This window comes from Hyperoodon ampullatus, assembly GCF_949752795.1.
Source record: "Hyperoodon ampullatus genome assembly, chromosome: 2".
Classification (NCBI taxonomy): domain Eukaryota; kingdom Metazoa; phylum Chordata; class Mammalia; order Artiodactyla; family Ziphiidae; genus Hyperoodon; species Hyperoodon ampullatus.
Window position 1 is genome coordinate 104,492,719 of NC_136915.1, and position 21,833 is coordinate 104,514,551.

At 45.1% G+C, this 21,833-nt stretch overlaps 1 protein-coding gene across 1 annotated transcript in view; it reads left to right on the plus strand.

Annotated features, from left to right (window-relative positions):
* PTGFRN (prostaglandin F2 receptor inhibitor) overlaps positions 1–21,833 on the plus strand; it is a gene marked incomplete at its 3' end in the record, with an annotated part of 82,607 nt that overhangs the window by 15,856 nt on the left and 44,918 nt on the right. Inside the window, exons 2-3 of the mRNA XM_079724610.1 lie at positions 14,664–15,032; positions 17,682–18,095. Coding sequence (XP_079580736.1) covers positions 14,664–15,032; positions 17,682–18,095 — 783 coding nt within the window. The remainder of the gene's footprint in view (positions 1–14,663; positions 15,033–17,681; positions 18,096–21,833) is intronic.

The following is a 21,833-nucleotide window of genomic DNA, read 5'->3' on the forward strand; positions in this document are numbered from 1 at the left end:
CGCTGGGGAAGCTGGCATAGACCTCTGTACCACCCATGGCATCTGGCAGTGTGTCTGTAAATAAAAAGAGCCGACTTAAGCCCTTGATGGGGAGAAGGGATGGACAAGGCAAAGGAAGAGCAGAAAATGGACATAGAAAACAGTAAAATTGGGGGAAGGAGGGCAAAGCTCCTCAAGGGAAGGAGTCGGGGAGAATTTTACTAACAGCTCAGGTGCGTTCATGCCCAGATGCAAGTTTAAACTCATGTGAATCTCCCATTCTCCTTAAACTAGACTGAAAGGAGGACCAGGTGTTCACACAGAACTTGGCAGACTCTGCTGGCCTGTTCAAACATGGGGAGGATTGAAAATGGCTGAGTAGTGAGGGGTGCTAGGCAGTGCTGGGGCCTCTAGCAGCTGTTAATTTTATAGAACACTCTAAAATAATCCTTGTGGCTAGATCTTGCCTCAGCTTTTTCTGTCTGTGATCTTTGAACAGAGAATTGTTTGAATCATTTCATGTTTTGTTGAGTTATTTTGGTTACCCACCAGTACAGCTTGCCTCGAAGTGGCTTTTGCGTCTTTGTGTTGTTCTTTGGTCACCTAACTTCTCGGAACCTCAGTTTCCTTATTTAATCCTCTCAAGGTTGAGTATTAAACCATGTGAACAGGATTTGAAAACTCTAAAGCCATGCTATCAATGTAAGGTGGTTTTTGTCAGTTACTGAGTCCTTGAGGGTGAAGCTTTCTGCTCAGTACTTGGCTTATGTATCAGTCTTCCATCAGAGGAGCAGAACCACTGTGAATATTATGGAGTAAAGCCATTTAGTAGAGGAATTAGACTACACAATTTTGGGAGGAGCTGGGGAAATGAAGGTCTGAAAAGGGATCAAGGAAAAGCCACTAGTCATCCCCCCGAAGCACTAGTCGGGGTGGACAGGCTGTTGCTGGCAGAGGAATCGAGAAGCCAGGCAGAGTGGGACTGCGAGTGGGGCACACGGGGCTGGGGGGGGAGTCTGGCATAAGAGTCTGTGTAAGGGTAGTTGCCTATGTATAGCTACCACCTATGAGTTCAGCCAAGCATCTGATGGTCTTGGAGCCGAGTTGGTCAGTAAACATAGCATTTGGGAAGAAACCCAGAGCAGAAAGAAGAGCTAGAATAAACTGGAGCCCACCAACACCTGTGCATCTGTCTCTTGCTGCCTTGAACCCTGACGACCACCAGAGCATAATGGCTGTTGCTTCCTTTCCACCTCCCAAATCTCACACACACTTACGTCTCTTTTGTCCAACTCTAACCCAGAACTGCGCAGGGAGAAGGTTTCCAGGAAGTGTAGTTCCAACTTAGCCATGTTGACTCAATACAGACCTGCACAATTTCATAATGTGGAATTAAGGATTTGGCATGACTGGCCTCCTGGGATCTCTCAAAGGCCATGGAACTGGAGCGACATCATGGTTAGGTGATCTAGTGCTTCAGTGGTAAGAAGTTCACTTAATGTCCAGTCTTTAAGAAGTGACTTGCAGCTGTGTTCCTCAGTTGCATCTCCTGTCTTCCTTGCCTTTCCTGTGTATAGTGCCAGAGGGAATGGTTATCTCAGCAGCAAAAGCTAAGGAAAGTTGCATTGACTGAAGAGCCTGTCAGTTCCCATGGACGTCTTCTATCACCAAGGTCCTGTTTGACCTGGGGAAACAGATGCTTACTCTCCCTCCTCTCCTGGTATGAAAGCTAAAAGAAGATTTGCAGATATGAATGACTGCAGACCAGAGCCCGAAACTGTCGTGTAAATGTTAAGTGAAAGCAAGGTTTAGATCTCTGTACCTCCCTTCTTCACCCCTATGGTCTGTTAGTCATATTGTCCCTTCCTTGTGTTTCTGCAGCCAGCTCAGGTCAGCAAGGACTCAGGAGGTGCCTTCTACGGTCATCTTAGCTCCTGAGAAAATAACACACTTCATGAGATTTAATGGCCGCACCTGGACCTTGTCATCACTGAATTCTTTCACCTTTTTTTTTTTTTTTTTGCGGTGCGCGGGCCTCTCACTGCTGTGGCCTCTCCCGTTTCGGAGCACAGGCTCCGGACACGCAGGCCCAGCGGCCATGGCTCACGGGCCCAGCCGCTCCGCGGCATGTGGGATCTTCCCGGACCAGGGCATGAACCCGTGTCCCCTGCATCGGCAGACTGACTCTCAACCACTGCGCCACCTGGGAAGCCCTCTTTCACCTTTTGATTGTCAACTCTGATATTTTCCTGTGTGACCACAAGTGCTTTGCCTTCCTCCTTTCAGATTCCCTCGTATGTGTTGAACCTATTCTTCATCCTCACTGTGATCCCTGTGATCTTGAAAGTTCCTTTTTTCCCAAGCCACTTTCACTTCCTGGGCTCTCATCCTGGTGGTCAGCATGCCAGCAGTGAGCTTGTTAACATCCTAAGGACCCTCTGCCACATTTCTTTGCCAGTCCTCATATTGTAGTTGAGTAACCCACACCAACCGTAGTCTCTAAGTCTGAGCTTTATCATCTTGCTGGGGAAAATCCTACAACCTGCCCACCTGAGTTTCCTACCAGTTAGGGTGTCTTTACTGCCTCAGTAAACCTTGTGTTAGTTTTGTGATGGTTTTCCACTATATTCCTTCTAATTCTTATTCTAAACCTTGTCCACAGTCTCCAGGATCTAAACCCGTCTCTGCTACTTCACTGAGACACTGGAGACCAACCTAAGGTTCCTCAAGCTTTTTGCCTCAAAACCTTGCTATATTTTTACCCATCCTTTTCTCCTAAATTCTAAAAAGGTAAGGGCTCCACCTTTGGCTCCTTTTTCCTTTGTATGTGTACACTCTGTCCCTATGTGATCCCATGCCACTTGTGGCTTTGAATACCATTTATGTGCTGATGACTCTCCAATGAATGTCTCTGCTTGGACCTCCCCCCTGAGCTCCAGACACATAAATTCACTGCCTACTCCACTGTACCCCCCACTCACATGTCCAGCAGGCATCTCAGACTTCAAAGGGCTGGAAGAAAACTCTAGCCTTTCCTGATACAAATTCCTTCCTGTCAGTTACGTTCCCCTCTCAGTTAGTGGCTTCACTATGCACCCAGGTGCTCAAGCCAGAGCCTGTGTCATACCAGTTCCTGTCTTCCTCACTTTCCACATTCAAAATGGCAGTGTGTCTTTTCATTTTATATCCAAAATATATCCTGGATCTGACTACTCCTGAGAATCACCGCCACTACAAGCTGAGGCCAAATGTCCATCGTCTTTTGCTTGGTCGACCGTAACTTCTTCCATTCTGGTGTCCTTGCTTCCAGATTGGTCCCACAGTAATCCGTCTTTCACACAGCAACCAGTGGGCTTTCTACAATAAAGCAAGCTCTATCATTCCCTAGTTTTATGTGCTTCCCTTTTCAACCAGAGTCCAAGGCCCCTGCCCCCTCGTTCATTATAATCCAGTCACACTGATCTTTTTTTCTATCCCTTGAACACCAGGCTTGCTCCATCTTAGTGCTTTTATATTTGCGGGTCTCTCTGCCTGGAGCAGTCTTTCTTACCCCAGAGTCCTACCCCTGCCTCCTTCTCATTCTGGTCTGAACTCATAGGTGACCTGCTCAGAGGGGCCTTTCCTGACCACACTGGCTAAAAGCAGCCCTCCCCCATGCCCAGTCACCAGCACATTGGCCTATTTTATCTTGATAGCATTTATCAGCACTCTGGGCTTGTTTCCCCACTCTCCCCTTAACTGGAACACAAGGTTCTTTTGAGCAGGGACTCTTGGCCGAATGTCCGCAGTGCCTAGAAGGTGCTGAGAGGACCAACTGGCTGACTTTCCAGGATAAACTGCCCACTTGTGCCCTTCATCTCCTCTTGCCTGCTTTGGGGTCTTTTCATGGTTGTACGCTCTCTTACTTAGATCTTGATTATTCCTTTCTCCTGGCTGTTACTCTCCAAGTCCCATACCACATTACTGCAAATGCACTTCTGTGGAGGTTACCAGTGGTTACGTGGTCATCAGTGCAGAAGTCTTTTCACAGCACCTATCTACCTTGACTTTTCTGCAGGTCTGACATTGTTGCTCATTTTTTCCAAACTGAAGTATAATAGGATTCTACTCTAGATATTGTGCAGGATGCAGATAGTATAGGAACCAGGTCTTACCTTAGGAGCTCGCAGCCTCCCAGGAGCAAGTAGATGGGTATGTCCTTAAGTAAAACAGTAGGTATCACTCCAGCCTTTCCTTCTTGGAATTCTTGCATCCCTTGGCTGCTAGGACGTAAGCCTTTTCTGGTTTTCTTCCTAACTGGCTACTATTCCTTTTTGCCTTTTTTTTTTGGCTCCTTTTCTTCTGCTTGTGTCTTAAATAATAGGAGCTCACTATGATTTTGTCCCTTTCCCTCTTCTCTGTACTCTGTCCCCCGGTGACCCCATGGACCTCCACATCTCCCATATCGTCACCAGATCTCCTCTCCAAGCATGTGACTCCACATTCATCTGGGGCTCAGATATCTTTGGACTAGGGGGTTTCCATGCGGAGTGGACCTTTCAACTTGTCTGAATCTCACTGACTACTTTTTTCCTCTGTGTTTCCTTAGCAGCTCTCAGCTTCCCTAGGGCATGTCTCTCATCTCGGGTCTATCAGTGGATTCTTCTTCCAGCATGGCTCTTAGAGCTGCTGCCTTTCCGCTCCTGCCCTTGCTCTTCTTTTTTTTTTTTTTTTTTTGCGGTACGCAGGCCTCTCACTGTTGTGGCCTCTCCCGTTGCGGAGCACAGGCTCCGGACGCGCAGGCTCAGCGGCCATGGCTCACGGGCCCAGCCACTCCGCGGCATGTGGGATCTTCCCGGACTGGGGCACGAACCCGCGTCCCCTGCATCGGCAGGCGGACTCTCAACCACTGCGCCACCAGGGAAGCCCTGCCCTTGCTCTTCTTTTGATTCTCGTACCAACCTTTCCCCCACCCCCCACCCCCACCCCCAGCCCCATCATCTCATAGAGGGCCCCTGACTGACCACCCACGTGTGTGTCCACTCCAGCCTGCTCTTACTGCACTGCTCCGCTCGCCCTACTCTTCACCACTCCCACATGTCCCTGCCTAGGCCTTTGCTTATGCTCCTCCCTTTAACTCTGATCATCTTCCTCCTCAGTGTCCCCTGCCCAACCCCTACTTCCCAGCCATTTTTCAAAGGCTCAGTTTAAATGTTGACACTGCATGAAGCTTTTCACTAATCCCTTTGGAGGGACGCACCCTCACTTTCTGAGGAACCCCACAGCACTTGCTAGTACCTCTCTTTGGCTACTATCTCTTTCCTCAAGTCCCTTAAAAGAAGGTCCAAGGCTGATTTACCTTCCTCTCTCACATATCATCCAGCACTGAGGGCTTCTTACTCAGTAGTTGTTTGTTAAATGAGTCATACTGCATTTGTCTAGTTTATCTCTCTGAGGTCTTAGCTGAACCTTTTTTTAAAAAATCATTCTAAGTCCTGCTCTAGTAGAACCTTATTTGTGTTTGGATGGGATTTTGAAGTACTGCCATATGTGACTTCATTACACATTCTCTGCTGGCTGTAACTTGTTTAATGTGTACATTGCTGCATTTTCATCACTTAGGGACTGTCTAGATGAAAGCCGGCATGATCCCTTCCTGCCAGACCTCTCAGTGGCAGTCCTGCAGAGACAAAGGTTTTGCATTCGTTAAGTCAGATACTGCAATAAAGGCTCTGTGAGAGTTTACAGGTTTAACCTTCTGTGTATTCACTTCTAAATCACATGTGGACTGGGAACTTCGTATAGAAATCCATAGGCCCCTGGTCTCTCATAAAGGCCTTGTAAGGACTGGAGAAGGGGGACTTAGCTGTCATTTTACAAGGCAAAGTGAAATACCACAAGCTCTTCGGTTTCGGTATTTCCGTTCTACTGGATTCAGTAAATTAAAATACTTATCTTACAAATGGCTCCGATTGTAAAATCAGATTGTTTGCTTCTAGGCAGCTCAGTGAGGTGATAAAATTTGAGCAATAATAGGAACAATTGCAAAAATCCTTTGCAGATCTGCTGTACTCTACAGGCCTTGATTTAGAATAATATTGATGATAACCCAGGAAATAAAATCTATTTCCCATGGATATCATAAGGGGGTGTAAGAGGGTGGATAAATACAGTTTCATCTTCATTAGCTTGTCTCTCTTAATGATTCCTCATGGTTGCCAATAGTGCTTATTGAAATAAACATTGCAGGAATAATTGCACTGAAAAACTTGCCCGACTTTTCTTGCCGATCTCCATCCATTCTACATGATGGAAGAAAGTTGAAGGCGTTCAATTATTTTCTTGAGTACTTCAGAGGTAGGCAAATAGCAATCTGGAAACAATTACCTCTTGCATGTTAATTATCTGCACTGCTGAAAAGTCAGAGAGGTGGGCTTCCAAAAGTCCTTCCCATATGTTTTTAGAATGAAGTTCTCTTCACCTTTTTTGAACATGAAAGTGTGAGATGTAGAGTTAGTATCACTTAAAATAATGAAAGCAGTCTATCAGAAAAATTTTTTTGAAGAAACTGGAAGTTATTTTTAATAATCCCATTTAGAGAAATGGGATTTCTCTCCTCTATTTCATGTCAAGAATATATATTTCTTCCCTTAGTAACTCATTTTGGTTACTTTGTTACCTACCTGGTTCACATTGCCCGTGGAGAATTTGAAATATTTTATAGGGAATTTCAAGCCGTTTCTTCTTCCTACTCAGAGCAAAGACAAAATCAACAGAATATGGTAGTATCAACAACGCAGTTGAAGACAAAACCAACCCAGCCCATCTGTGCCTTGACAGTGCAGTGCATGGGCCAGATAAACCTGGGTTGAGTCCCTCACTTCATAGCTTTTATGACCTTCAGCAAGTTATTTAACTTCTCTGAGTCTGTTTCCTTGGTTCTGTGATAGGGGTGGTCTGGCATATAAGAGAGATGCAGTATGTTATTATTCCTCCTCTTACTCTATCCTAGTGTTGTGGAGAGAAATTTGATGATGAATCAAAGTGAACACATTACAAAGTAAATACTTGAGAAAAGCTTATATGATTTTAGCTGAAATTATAGATTATTTGATTAATCAAGTATTTTTTATTATCCCCCTCTCATTAGTTTGTTATCCACTCTTTCATTTTTATGGTTATTCTAGAGCTTAGAACATACATTGTTGACTTATTAGTGTCTACTGATGATCCTTTTATCAAATGCAAGACCTTAGAAAACATTTAGGCTCCATGTATTTCACTCTTTCCCTTGCTTTTTGTGCTGTTGTTGTCATATGTTTTAATTATGCATATATTTTAAATTCCAGAAGACATTACTAAGATTGTATTACATAGTCACCATTCAGTAGATTGACCCACACAGTTACCCTTTCTGTTGCTCTTTATGCCTTCCTACATTTCCATGATTCCATCTGGGGTCATCTTCCTCCTATTTGAAGAACTCCCTTTAGTATATCTTTTTGGTATTTCGTTAGCATTTCTTTTTATTAATTCTCTTTCCCTGGTTGAGAGTTGATTGAAAGCATATTGATTTTGCCTTCCTTTGTTAACGATATCTTTTCTGTGTAGAATTCTCTGTTGGTAGTTACTTTCTTTCATCACTTTAAAGATGTCATTCCAGGGACTTCCCTGGTGGTGCAGTGGTTAAGACTCCCCGCTCCCAGTGCAGGGGGCCCGGGTTTGATCCCTGGTCAGGGAACTAGATCCCACGTGCATGCCGCAACTAAGAGTTTGCATGCCACAATTAAGGAGCCCGCATGCCTCAACTGAGGAGCCCACCTGCTGCAACTAAGACCCGGCACAACCAAGTAAATAAATAAATAAAATAAATATTTTTTAAAAAAGATGTCATTCCATTGTCTTATGAGCATTGTTTCTATTGAAAGTCAGGTATCATTGAATTGTTGCTCCCTTCTGTGCCTTTCAGCAGTTTTACAATGATGCACCTAGGTGTGGTTTTCTTTGTATTTGTGCTGCTTTAGATATATAGTACTTCTTGAATCTGTGTCATGATGTCTTTTGTCGGTTTAAGAAATACCTTAACCATTATTTCTTCAGAAATTAATTCTAATTCTATCACATTCTTTCTCATCCTGGGGACTCTGTTACACGTGTTTGACCTTTTTACTGTCTCTCATGTGTCTCTTAGACTCTTTTCTGCATTTTTCATCTTTTTTACACCCTGTGCTTCAGTTTGGATATCTTATACTGACTTCTGTTGCATCTAATCTGATATCAAACCCATTTATTGAGTTCTTAATTTTAGTTTTTTTTTTAGTTCTAGGATTTTAATCTGATTATTTTAATAAAGTTAAGAAGTGAAATCCTGTTGTCTATTTCTTAAATAAATTAATCATAGTTATTTTAAAGTCCATGTCTGATAACACCAATATCTGGATCTCTGTGCATCTGTTTCTGTTGTCTGGTTTGTTGTCTTTTGTTTTCAGTCATTTGGTGCTGTTGTACGGAATGTCTGGTAGGTTTTGATTGAATATTGAAAAATTGTAGAGGCTCTGTATGATGTTATCTTCTTCATAAGAAGATTTACTTCTTTTTTTTTTTTTTTCTTTCTAGCAGGCTAATACAGTAAGAGAAGCTCACTGTAATCCAGTGAGGAACTGAGATGTTTTGAGACAAGATTTCAGTATTCTTGAGAGCTGGTTGTTTCTTCAGCTTTGCTCTTACTCCAAAGGCATAGCCCTTTCCAGGGCTATAATTCAGTTTGGGGTGTTTACTATAGTCCACCTTCCTTTGTGAACTCGGAATTCCAATTTTTGTTTCCCCAGCACTGTGAGATGGTCGAAAAATTTGCTTAACCTTTTAGCCTCTTAATATTTATTTTCTGTTTAACTTCTCGGACACTTACCAATCTTCCCCCACCAACTCCCCCCACCTCAGACTATGACTTTCATTTTGTGTTTGTTTGCTTGTTTTAGACTATGACTTTCTTAATGGCCCTGAACTTCAGTTGCTGTCTTCTTGGCCCCATGAGGCATTGGCAGTTCTGAACTACTACCTTTTACTACACAACTTAAAATTGGCAAATATTTCAAGAGAAAAAGCAGTGCATGTTGTCAGGCCCACTTTGGAGTGTTTCTGTGATCTTGGTCCCTTAGTCCCAGATACCTGGATTGATCACCAGTGCATTCAATGATCTGTTTCTTGTGTTTTGTCCGTCTTTTGTAGTTGTTCTGGGGTGGGGGCAGGGGGCGGGGAGTTGATCTGATACAAGCTAGTCCATCATAGCAGAACGTATCTCATCTCCATTATTAGTCTTTTGAAATTTATACCTCACTTATCTCCCCTCCTCCCAAAAAACATATTTGAGGCAATTTACAGTGAAATACACACATACATGCAATTAACCTTAAAATAAGGGTAAAGGGCTTCCCTGGTGGCGCAGTGGTTGAGAGTCCGCCTGCCGATGCAGGGGACACGGGTTCGTGCCCCGGTCTGGGAAGATCCCACGTGCCGCGGAGCGGCTGGGCCCGTGAGCCATGGCCGCTGGGCCTGTGCGTCCGGAGCCTGTGCTCCGCAACGGGAGAGGCCACAACAGTGAGAGGCCCACATAACGCAAAAAAAAAAAAAAAAAAAAAAAAAAAATAAGGGTAAAGAAATCAAAAGTACAAGGGTGGCAGAGAAGGCACAGGAAGGTGTAGAGTAGAGGAAAGAGATAATTATTAGAAATTTAGATTGTGAGTGGTTTCCATATTTCACCATCATATTTCGTACTAGACTTCCTTGAAGCTAAGGTACAAAAGGACACATGCATTTTATATATGTTGGGGAAAACAGGACTTGGAAGTTGGAATACAGGTAAAAGAGATGATGAAGCAGTAACAGTTGTCTTCAGGGTTGTTTGTGTGTTGTTTGTTTTGTTTTATTTTGTTTGAGTAGGTTTAGGCAGAAATTTTAAAAACAGGAATTAGGAAGCAGTGCAGGGTTCTGAGACCTATCTAAGAGGGTCTGGGCATCACCAGGGAATGGTGATGTGGTGCTGGGCCACTTAGTAATTGGGATTATGGGAGAGAGGTTTAGCATCAGAGCCTTAAGATACTGCACAAGATGTGCTATTAAGGTACCCTAATTTGTGTTGAGTATCAAAGGTACTTGGGTTGTGGTTACTGACCTGAGTGGTGAGAGACGCCTATATAGTTCTTGTTTTCTGGGGAAAGAGCACACAATGGTCCATCAACTGGTATTTTTTTTCTGGCACTAAATTTTAAGAGACTTTTATCATATGGATTCTTGCGTCATTGAACAACACAATAGTGGCCTCAATAGTCCTTTTAAAACTAATAAAGAAATGCTTTTCATATAAAGGTTTCTTATATTGACCCCTGAAAACAAATTTAAATTGTTTCTTAGTAAAAACATTTTTATAGAAAGCTAACCTAATACAGTTCAGGTGCCAAAGTGTTTGGGACTCTTCATTTGAAATACTGGTAGAATTTGGAAAACCAGAGGAAAATTTTGGTTTTTTCCCCTTAGTCAACTGTTACAAGAGGTTTCAACTAAAATTGGTAATGTGTGGCTTTGCAGATATTCTTTTTGATTTGGAAAGAGCCATATGCTCTATGTTTTACAAGTTGTGTTTATTTTTTAAATATTATTAGCTGTTATTTAACAATATTAAAGGAAATATGTGCTAAATAGCAGACTGCTGGTAGCAAATTGAAATTCTGTTAACTAAACTTCAAAATCTTGCTTTCCACAGATGAGGGCACATCCCAGTTCTGCATGTACGACACTGCTCGGGTTTATATCTTTTTTAGATTAGAATTTGATCTTTCAAGCATCTGTTCCTATCTGCTTGGCTTTTTCCAGCAGCACTGTAACATAGCCAGGGTCGAAGGTACTTCTGCAGGTTGAGTTGAGGCAGGAGTGCCTAAGGGACCCCAGGGGAGATGGGGAAGGCTTCCCACAGGAGGTGGTGCTGGAGCTGCTTCTTGCAAGAGGCTGAGAGATTGCTGGGAGGGCATTCCAGGTGAAGTAAGCACAGAAGCAGAGGCTATGAGGCCCAAGAGAGCATGGCATTTCCAGAGACTGAAGGGCCATTTGTTTTGTTGAAGTCTAAGGACTAAGGGGTGGGAGAATGGTAGCTGATGAAGCTGGAATGGTAGCCATGGGCCAGACTATGAAGGATCTTGTGTGTCTTCTATTTGTTCATTTATTTAGCAAATATTTATTGAACAACTACTATGTACCAGGCCCAGTTCTAGGCACTGGCATTCAGCAGTGAACAAAACAGATAAAAATCACTGCTCATTTAGACCTTGCATCCTGGTGGGAGAAGGCAGATAATAAATAATAGTAAAGGTATATGGATACACAAAAGAATATTAGTGATAAGTGATAAGAAGAAAATTTGACAAGAATGAGGGTGGGTGTGTACAATTTTAAGGTGGTCAAGAAAGGCCTCACTAATAAGGTGACACTAGAATGAAATGTGAAGCTGGTGATGGAGTGGGGTTTATGTCTGAGAGTGCTCCAGACCGAGAAAATGTGCAGAAGCCCTAGGTTGGAATAGGTCTCTCTGCTCAAGAGTCTTAGGAGGAAAGCATGGCTGGAGTGCAGTGGAGGGAGGAGCTTGGAGAAGAAAAGAGGGCCAGGTCCTGGGAGGTCTTGGTGGCCTCTGTGAGGACTTGGCTTTTATCTGAGTGACATGGGGAGTGATTGGAAAGCTTTGAGCAGAGTAAGGACATAATACACTTAAGTTTTTAAAAGATGGCTTGGCTGTATTGAGAGTGGAGGGCAAGAGCAGAGGGAAGGCAGGCAGCCAGTTGGGAGAGGCTGTTGCTATAATTCAGGTGAGAGGGAAGGTGGCATGAACCAGGGGCATCACAGTGGGGGGGTCTGGAAGATAAGAGTGTATCCTGTAGGTGATGAGGAGCCATGAGATACTTCTGACCAGTGAAGAGACATATGATTTGTGCGTTAAAAAGATGATTTGGGTGACTCTGTGGAAGCAGGACTGGAGAGCTGACACAAGCAGCTGGCTCAGTTTGCTGAGCTCCACTCGCTAAGAATAAAGACAGACACCTTACAAGGAATGTAGCCTCATGCCGAAGGGCCCCGTTGAGCCCGTTGTTAACGCTGGTGAAGTTCTTGACAAGGGCCAGAAATTGCAAAGGTTTACATGTTAGGAAATTCCTTTGTAAACCTGTCAAGTAAGCAAAGTGAATGATTGTGATCAGGTTTATTCTAGAGGCGGCCTGCAAAGCAGGTGACCGCAGACCCTTACTGCGTGCAGGGCACTGTTGTGAGTGCTCTGTGGCTCAATTAATCCTTACACAGCCCTAAGGGTGTGTCTCCATTTCACAGATGGAAACTGGGCTCAAGGAGGATAAGCGTTAGGCTGTATTCCCTCTTACGGGTCTCCACCATGAAGCTTCCTTCTTCTTCTTTTTTTTTTTTTTTAAAAAAAATTATTTATTTATTTATTAGGTTGCACCAGGTCTTAGTTGCAGCACATGGGCTCCTTAGTTGTGTCATGTGAACTCTTAGTTGCAGCATGCATGTGGGATCTAGTTCCCTGGCCAGGGATCGAACCCTGGTCCCCTGCATTGGGAGCACGGAGTCTTATCCACTGCACCACCAGGGAAGTCTTGAAGCTTACTTCTGAAGGGTCTCTCTGGGAGAGTCAGAATTATCCAGTCATCTGTGAAATTAAATGTAAAAACGATGGCCTGTTTCCTCTGTGAAATGTGGTGATGATGACCTCACTGCTTGCTGGGTATTATTTCAGTGCCCTGAGTTTCCAGTGACAGAAATTAGCCTAAGGAATATAAGTGGGTGTGAGTGGAATTGCAAGGAATTGAAATGTCCAGGGGAAGACGTGTGCGTGTGTGTGTGTGCATGTGTGCACGTGTGCATATGTGTTTGTATGTGTGTGTGCATGTGGAATGATTTAGAAGGTTTGGCAGATCTAGTGGCTCGGATGATGCCATCTAGTCATGAGGGCACATTCTCTGCGCCTCTTTGGTCCCAGTGTTGACCTGGGTCTCTTCTGCTGTAGCTGGCTTCCTCACCTGGTCAGGAGGGCTGCCCACATGCAGCTTCAGAGCAAAGCAGCTCTGTAGTACCCTGATTCCAAAGGAGGTGAAAGTGTCTTCCTGAGCAGCTTCAGCAAAAATGAGCAAGGAGGACTCTGACCTTGTTTCAGCCCCAGTGTGCATTCCTTGGACCGGGGGTGCAGGGCATTCCTTAGATCATAGACATATCATCCCAATCTCTGCCTTGATCTTCACATGGCACTCTCCCTGAGTGCTTGTCTCTGTCCAAATTTCCCCCCTTTTACGGATACTGGTCGTTGGATTAGGGCCCACCCTACTCCAGTATGAGCTCATTACGGTTTAGCTAATTACATCTACAACAACCCTATTCCCAAATAAGATCACATTCTGAGGTGCTGGGGGCTAGGACTTCAGCATATGAATGTGGGTGGTGGTGGTAGGGAGACACAAATCAGCCGTAACAAATGACAGAAACACAGAACTGAAAATAAATAATCAAGTTCCATTTTATTGAGCTCTTACTACATGGCAGTCTCAGCTAGCCATTTTATTTCATCAACTCAGTGAATCCTTCTTTCCTCATTTTATAGTGGAGGAAGCCAAAGCTAAAAGAGGTCTCTCAGTTTAAACTTGTCTCCTTGATTTCAGAGCCCATGCTTTCTCCTGTATATCTTAATGCTATACCTATTTATAGAACATCAGGAAAGAGCCATGCAAGTTCATTTGGTCTGAATTGAAATGCTAACACAGGTAATAAACGCACTGCAAAAAAATGTGCTGAAGTTCGTTGCAAAGAAGCGATCTTAAAGGACACACAGGTGACGGTCCCTAAGGGCCCTCCCCGAGGCCTGTGCACCTGGGGCAGGGAATGCCAGGGAATTCTTGGCTTTGTCCACCAGGCCTCTCATCCCCAGTAAGCCGCTGCATTCCTACCAACGCCCAGCAACCAGCCAGAGCAGGCACTGTCTCCCTTTGTGCTTCCCTATCCTCATTCTGAATTTAGATCAGGGTGAAGAGTAGAGAGAAGGAAATGAGCCAGAAAATAGAAAATTAATACTTGGTAGAGTTGTCATATTTTAAAATTAATTTATAGGCAATGTCAGATAACCAGAGTTAAATCATTTTATCAGCAGGCTGCTCTAGGATTTAAAAATTGGCAGCCATCATTGTAAATCAGGTCTCAGGAGCCCCCAGGGAATCGTCTCTAGGGAAGAATGTTGACATAGGGTGGGCAGAAATGTAAATACTTGATTAGCTGTGTCCTTTTCTTTCACACAAAACCTAAAGTATTTCTACCTCATGTTGAGTGATCACAGTAGGTTAAATAGTAACAGGAGGGAGAAAGCTATTCAAGTTCATGGTTAGCCTACTTTTAGTGCTTCTCTTCCTCCCTGGCAATCCTAGGAGACTGTTGCATGAGAGGTACTCACCACAGCGGGGTATTCCTGGCTTGGGGTCCTTGGGGTGGGCTCAGCCTTCTTCTGCACAGACACTGGCAGCACGCTGGTCAGTGTCACATTTCCCCAGCTGGTCGATGTCACGTTTCCACCATGTGCCTGGGAGCCGGAGCGCCCACAGTTTTACCACATTTATACTGGGAAGACCTTATTGGATTCAAGCCCTGCCTTTCACCTCTTGTTGTTGCAGCTCTTTGTCGAGGGCGTGTGGTGAGGGTCCCCGCGGGGAGTCTGGTGCGGGTGGTGGGCACTGAACTGGTCATCCCCTGCAACGTCAGCGACTACGACGGCCCCAGCGAGCAGAACTTTGACTGGAGCTTCTTGGCCTCGGGCAGCAGCTACGTGGAGCTCGCCAGCACTTGGGAGGTGGGCTTCCCCGCCCAGCTGTACCGTGAGCGCCTGCAGAGGGGTGACATCGTGCTGCGGCGGACGGCCAACGACGCCGTGGAGCTGCACATAAAGAACGTCCAGCCCTCAGACCAAGGCCACTACAAGTGTTCCACCCCCAGCACGGATGCCACCGTCCAGGGCAACTATGAGGATACAGTGCAAGTTAAAGGTACATCCTCACAGGGGGTTGCTCCGCTGGGGGACCGGACTTTCCTTTGCCACTCAGCTGTGCGGGACTGTGCCAGAAACTTAAGTCCTCTGGGTCTCTGTTCCCTCCTCTGTCCAATGGACGAATAATGTCTTACCTGATTAAAGGCAGAGGATGGGCCAGGTGGCCTCTGAGCGCCCTTTCTCTTCACTCCATTATGATCGTGAGCCCTCCCGTGGCTGGTGAGTTGAGGCAGAGTGGTGTGTGATGGCGACTCCAGCTGTGAGCCAGGTTGCCTGCACGCAGTAGGTCCCATGGCTCGCCCTCCCACTTGTCAGCTCTGTGGCCGTGGGCACGTCCCATGCCTCAGCTTCGTCCTCTGGAAAACAGTGCCTTCCGTAAAGGTCAAGGTGAGTTAGGACATGTAAAGCCTCAGAGCAATGCCGTAGTAAGCACTCAGTCAGGTTAGGGACAAGAAGGTGATGGTCATGATGACACTGATGTTCAGGTTTATGGGACTAACAGTACTTCAAAGCTCATGTCTCTCTTTGTGCCCTTCATGACTTAAGTACCTGTTTGTTCTAGAAGTTGTAGGGGTCATGTGTGGAGAAAGAATGATGTGGTCACTGCAACCTTATTGGCCTGGCTGTGCAAGTCATCACACCTTATGTATCTGGAATGTTTGGGTTTGTTTGTTTTTTCATTTTCCAAGTTCTGTTTGATTAACTCACACATTCAATTCTCAACCCAATGAAGAAGAGAGGGCAGGGTATTTCCCTAATTTACACATGAGGAAATGGAAGAGCATAGGTTAATTACTTGCCTAAAATCACACAGCTAATTAGTAAATGAGCAAGAGCAAACAATTTTAATTTGGGGCTAGCAAAATAGAAACATTATTAGTGTTGTTATTATTATTACTTAAGTATGCATTTATTTGTATCCTGCCTTGTTCCAAAAAGAATTATATCAGAGTAGTAGTGTAATTAATGATCAGGAAAGCAGAAGATGTACATGATGATATAAAAAGAAGGGGTTGATTCAGGCATTCATTCCTTCTGTAATGATTTATGGGCTACTACCATATTGTCCAGATACTGTTCCCCCGTTAGACTCATGAGGGAATAAAACAGCCATGTCCATTATGCAGGTATTAAAATGTCCAATCTACCTCTTCCATTACCTTTTCTCATTCCTCTACAAAATCCAAATATGTTTTTGAGAAAAAAGTCCCATAAGACATTCTTGCATTGGAGTTAAATAATGCATTGCTTTTGTAGTCATCATACACATGGGCCACCTCCACTAGGTCAGATGCACCCTCGTCTCCATGTGTAATTCTCATCTTGAGGAGTTGGAGGCAGCAGGGGGAACCTACACCCCCCACACCCACCCACACACACACTGCCCAGTATCTTTCTGTTTGTTCTCCAGTCTTTGAAAGGCAAGAGTAAGGAGAGGCTCTCCTGGGGTCAGGAAAGCAGATGGATGGCCATGAAAGAGACTGGCTGGCTGCCCAAGTGGAGCCTCCCGTGGCTGCCATGCATGGTCTAGTGTCTCTCTGGCCTTCAGCTTCATGGGTCTTCAAACTATATATCCATGGCCTTAGGGATAACTGGTCTTGGGAACTGAGTCATGTTAGCTGGACTCACAGACTAATGTGTATAGTAGAAGGTCATTATATTCATTTGCAATAGAGATAGGTCTTTGTGATGTGTCCTTCTAAACATGTAGCAGTTTTTTTTCTGTTATTTAGAGTAGTCCCTTCTCAAGGACACTGAATTCGTTTCTGAGTGTGGGATGGCAGGAAAACCCAAGGAGATGATCGACAGTGGTTTTGGGGATTCTCTCAGCCAGCCCATAGGCAAGCCTGAGAGGTTGTCCCTGCCCTTTGGTAGGGGCCTTCTTGCTGGTTACTTCATGTGTGGCTTCCCTTCCTCAAGAGCAGTCACCGACACTTCCCTGATCTCCGGCCCCCTTTTTCTAGACTATGGAAGAGCCCAGCTTTTCCCCAGTGGGTCCTAATAGTTAAATAGCTGAGGCGTCAGTTTTCCTTGATGGGTTCCTACCCTGCAGATACCCTCTGCTCACCCTAGTCATTCTTAGACATTCCCCAGGCCTCAAGGCACAGGAAGCTCTCCTGTGCTTTTGTGCTTTGCGGATTACACTGCCTTAACTCCTAGAAGATCCCCCAGGTTCTCTACTCCAGCCTGTGTCCTAACAAAGGAGTGTTGGACAGTAGTGGCTGGTTATTTGATTGTGATTGCTGAGTGCCAAGCACTGTCCTGGGCACCTTCCCTTATAACTGGTTTAATTCTCAGTCAACTTCCGGAGATAGGTCTCGTTGTCATCCCTTTTTAGGGTTGAGGAAAACGAGGCACGGAGGGGTAAAGTGACTTGCCTAAGGGCGGCAGAAGTAGAACTCCAAGGCACAGCTCCCAAAAGGGAGTTTGCACCACCCAGTTCTAGCCAGGGGTCTTATTAGTGTCTCCTCTTTTTTCAAGTCAGAAAGTTGAGATCATAGATGAAGCCCAATGGGCAGCCGTGCCCATCTGGGCTTTAGAACAGGGGAGGGGAGGAGGAAATTGTGCCGCAAGCCCCGGACGGTGCTGGGCACTTGGGCAGTGGCTGGGGTGGCGGTGTGCTGACGGCTCCGCTTTCTCCTTGCAGTGCTGCCGGATGCTCTGCGCGTGGCCGCCGGCCCGCAGCCCTCCCCGGGCCCCAGCCTGCGCGAGGGCGAGCCCTTCGAGCTGCGCTGCTCAGCCTCCACTGCGTCGCCGCTGCACACGCACCTGGCGCTGCTTTGGGAGGTGTGGCGCGGCCCCGCCCGCCGGAGCATCCTCTCCCTGACCCACGAGGGCAGGTTGCGGCCCGGCCCAGGCTACGAGCAGCGCTACCGCAGCGGGGATGTGCGCCTGGACACCGTGGGGAGCGACGGGTACCGCCTCTCCGTGTCCCGGGCCCTGGCCTCCGACCAGGGTTCCTACCGGTGCATCGTCAGCGAGTGGATCGGAGAGCAGGGTAACTGGCAAGAAATTCAAGAAAAAGCCGTGGATGTGGCCACCGTGATGATCCAGCCAACAGGTGAGCTTCTGGAAATTGTATATTTTAGACTATATGTTATTTAGGGCAATGTGCTGTGAAGAACTCGGCCGGGAGCCTTTTTCTTCTCTGACGAGATTTCTGCTGCTCCTGGGAGGCCTCGCGTTGATGGGTGAGGGAGTAGTGTGGTGTTAATGGTTTGGGGAGGATGTATTTGTTTTGTGCCAAGTGCCGAGACGCCTGGGAAGCTGCAGGTTGCATAAGATACTACGAGAATTTTGTGACTGAAAGATTAAGTCCTTTTAAGTGCCAGGAGAGGTCCGGCCTGTTGGTCAGCGGGGCTTTGGGGTGGAGCTGCCCCCAGCCCGCTCCCTTGGCTTCATTTTGTTTGGTGTTCCCTAAATCTCTGGATCTGCCCTTCCCCACAGCTGTTGGGGACGTGTCTGGCTCATCCCCAAACCTCTCGTCTGACTTGGGTCCTCTAGGCCTGCCTTTCAGGTCCCCTCAGATGTGACATCCCCTTGTAGGTGAGGGATTCCCTAGGGCTGGGCCTCTTCTTATGTCCTCTAGGCCACATACCCCAGAAGCATTCAGCCCTGGGGTCTATACGCAAGAAGTTGTTGTCATCTGTGAACCAGCCTTTTCAAAAACAACAAACAAAACCCTTCTTACTCCTGCTAGAGAAGTAATTAAGGAAATGCAAAATACATTTTCGAAAACCCATAAAAATAAAAGAAAAACAAATAGGAAAGAAAAACAGGCCATTTTTGACTCAGTTTCCAACAGGCATCAGTAGAGAACCTACTGTATGCTCAGTTCTGTCCTGGGCTGTGGGGTCAGAGATGCTTAAGGATCGTTCCCAGGCCTCATGGAGCTTCTGGCTTGGCAGAGAGAAAGTGTAAAGAGCCCATCTCAGGGTGATGTCCCTGCTGTGGATGGTTGGATAGACTTGGTTTGCTGGGAGTCTGACATCTCCAGATCTCAGAGTACTCTGCTGCTGTTGCTGCTGCCTCCTGTTTTGTAAACTGGGAAGACCTTGGCTGGACTCATTTCCTGACTATAAACAAGAGTGTGTGGTCGCTCTGTTGCTGAGATTGGAAGGAAAGCAGGAAACGATACACACGGGGAGTGTTTTTCCTCTGCAAGCTGCATTGTCCTGAGCACTCTACCCTGTGTTTACACCACAACACAGGAGCTGGATTTGGTAGAAGCAGCACTGACTGGCCACTGAATGACCGTGGCCGTCAGTGAGGTTGGAGGTGCTCTTGCCGACAAGAGGGGCTGCAGGTCACACTCAGTCTTGGTTCTCCTGGCTGCAGAAATCACTTTCCAGATGGATTCAGGTCACCTGCCTTTTCGGAAGTGATCTGCCAGGAATCTGACCTAAGAAACCACGGATATTCAGCTTGCATCAAACAACTGTTTTAATGGGGCCGGAGGGTTAAGAATTTCAGCTTGGCAGCGAATTATCTCTTCATACAAGAAGTTCAGTTGTAAAGGTATTTTTTTTTTTTATTTCAAACAAGCCACAAAACCCAGAGTATAGTTATAAGACTTGAACACCCTGAGTCTATTAGGCAGGCAGTAGCATCTGGCTCTCACCTGAGCCTGAGGGTTCATAGCTTTTTGTGCCGTGGGCGTCTTTGACAGTCCTTTGAAGCTCACAAACCCTTTCTCAGAGTTAATGTGTTTTAATTCATGAAATACATGTGGAGGATGACAAAGGAAAACAATTACATCGAATAGTAATCAAAATATTTTTAAGACAACTTTGTTATATAATAATATAGTGTTTTATTATTGCATTAAATAATAAGATATAGTGGCAGGCCTAACAACTACTGTAATTTCTGATAAGTGATGAATATAAATGATATTTTAAGATATCTGCAACAATTGTAAGGTGATGTGAAAATATCTGTGATTTCTATTGGGAACAAGGTCCCAGGGACAGATAATACTACACTGGTTTGTTGCTTAGTTTCATAATGAGGGGAGCTGCTATATTTCACGTAGAGGTTAGTAAAACAAAGACAATTTGTTTTTCCCATCCATGTCACAGATTCCTTAAATTCTCTTTGTGGACCCCAGGTTAAGAACCACCACACTAGAGTGATGATCTTACTCTCATTTTCAACACCTGCATTCTCCATAGCTAGCTTTTTTTTTTTTAATTAAAGTGTAGTTGATTTACAATATTATGTTAGTTTCAAGTGTACGACATAGTGATTCAATAGTTTTATAGATTTTACTCCATTAAAGTTATAAAACATTGGCTATATTTCCTGTGCTGTGTGTTACATCCTGTATCTTATTTATTTTATACTTAGTAGCTGTACCTCTTGATCCCCTTCCTCTATCTTGCCCCACCCCTCCCCCTCTCCCCACTGGTAACCAGTAATTTGTTCTCTGTATCTGTGAGTCTGTTGTTGTTCTGTTATATTAATTCATTTGTTTCATTTTTTAGATTCCACATATAAGTGAAAACATGCACTATTTGTCTTTTTCTGTCTGACTTACTTCACTAAGGATGATACCCTACAGGTTTTGTTGCAAATGGCTAAATTTCATTCTTTTTTGCAGCTGAGTAATAATCCATTGTATATGTACACCACATCTTCTTTAATCATTCATCTGTTGATGGACACCTAGGTTGCTTCCATATCTTGGCTATTGTAAACAGTGCTGCTATGAATGTTGTCCATAGCTACCTTCTTAAGTATTCTTATTGCATTGTTATGATAAATGGCACAAAACTACTTAAATGGTGGGGCTGTAGGTCATGTAGGTGGCAGTAAACCCCCCTATATTAGGAGTGGTCTGGTTGATGCAGATGTTGGTGTGTAATTTATAGGTTCAGTTATATCCAGTAGGAGAAAGCCTGCATCACTACAGGCTTAGTCTGAGGTCCCCTCTTGCATTACGAGTCCTTAGAACTGATTCTTTTTTTCCCTTCACCGTGCTTCATCCTGTCCCAGCAGTGAACCCTCCAATCCCATAGAACATGTAACAACTATGCTTAGTGATGTGACAAGATATTTAGCCACTTGCTGGGAAAAAATATTAGAAAGTGAACTATACCGCTAAAGAGATGTTTCTGCCAGTATTTCTAAACGCAAGAATCTGTTTTCTCCATGCGTACTGTCCACAGCTGCATATTGCCCACTTCTTCCCTCAGCTGGCTCCCTCCTGAGCCTTCTTTTACCGCCAGTAGTGGTGGCCGGCACAGAGGGACTCTGACAGTATTCTGGTATCTCTGACCACGGTTTGTACGTGGGGAGGTTCAAACCGTAGCACAGGCTCAGGGCAGCAGTTTCCATACTGACTCCTCTCAAAAGATATCTCTTATTACTTTTGGCTCGTTTAAAGGTTGAAGGAGGAGGAGGAATTCGGAAGAAGGTGGGTGGAGGTGAGAAATTAGACTTCAAATTCCTTTTTCTAATACTATGCCCACCTCATTTTCTGTCTTCATCAAGGCAGATGTTGAACTTGGCCTGAAACACTTCTTTGAAATATCATCAGCCTTTGGAAATATTTATATGAAAGTCATTTACTCCAAAGGGCATGGGCTTTGGGGTTGCATGTTTTCTGAACTGAGTGACAGTGTTTGTCGCTGAGCTGACCCGGGACCGCAGCTGGTGCTGAGTGACTCCTGCTAGAAGACCAGGACCGTGCTGTGCGTCCGCTTGAATCCCCTGGGAGGTGTCGGCTATTTATCATCTAAGCAGTTGTTCCTAGAGCATTACCACGTGTTGAATGTTTTTCTACTCTGATTACAGA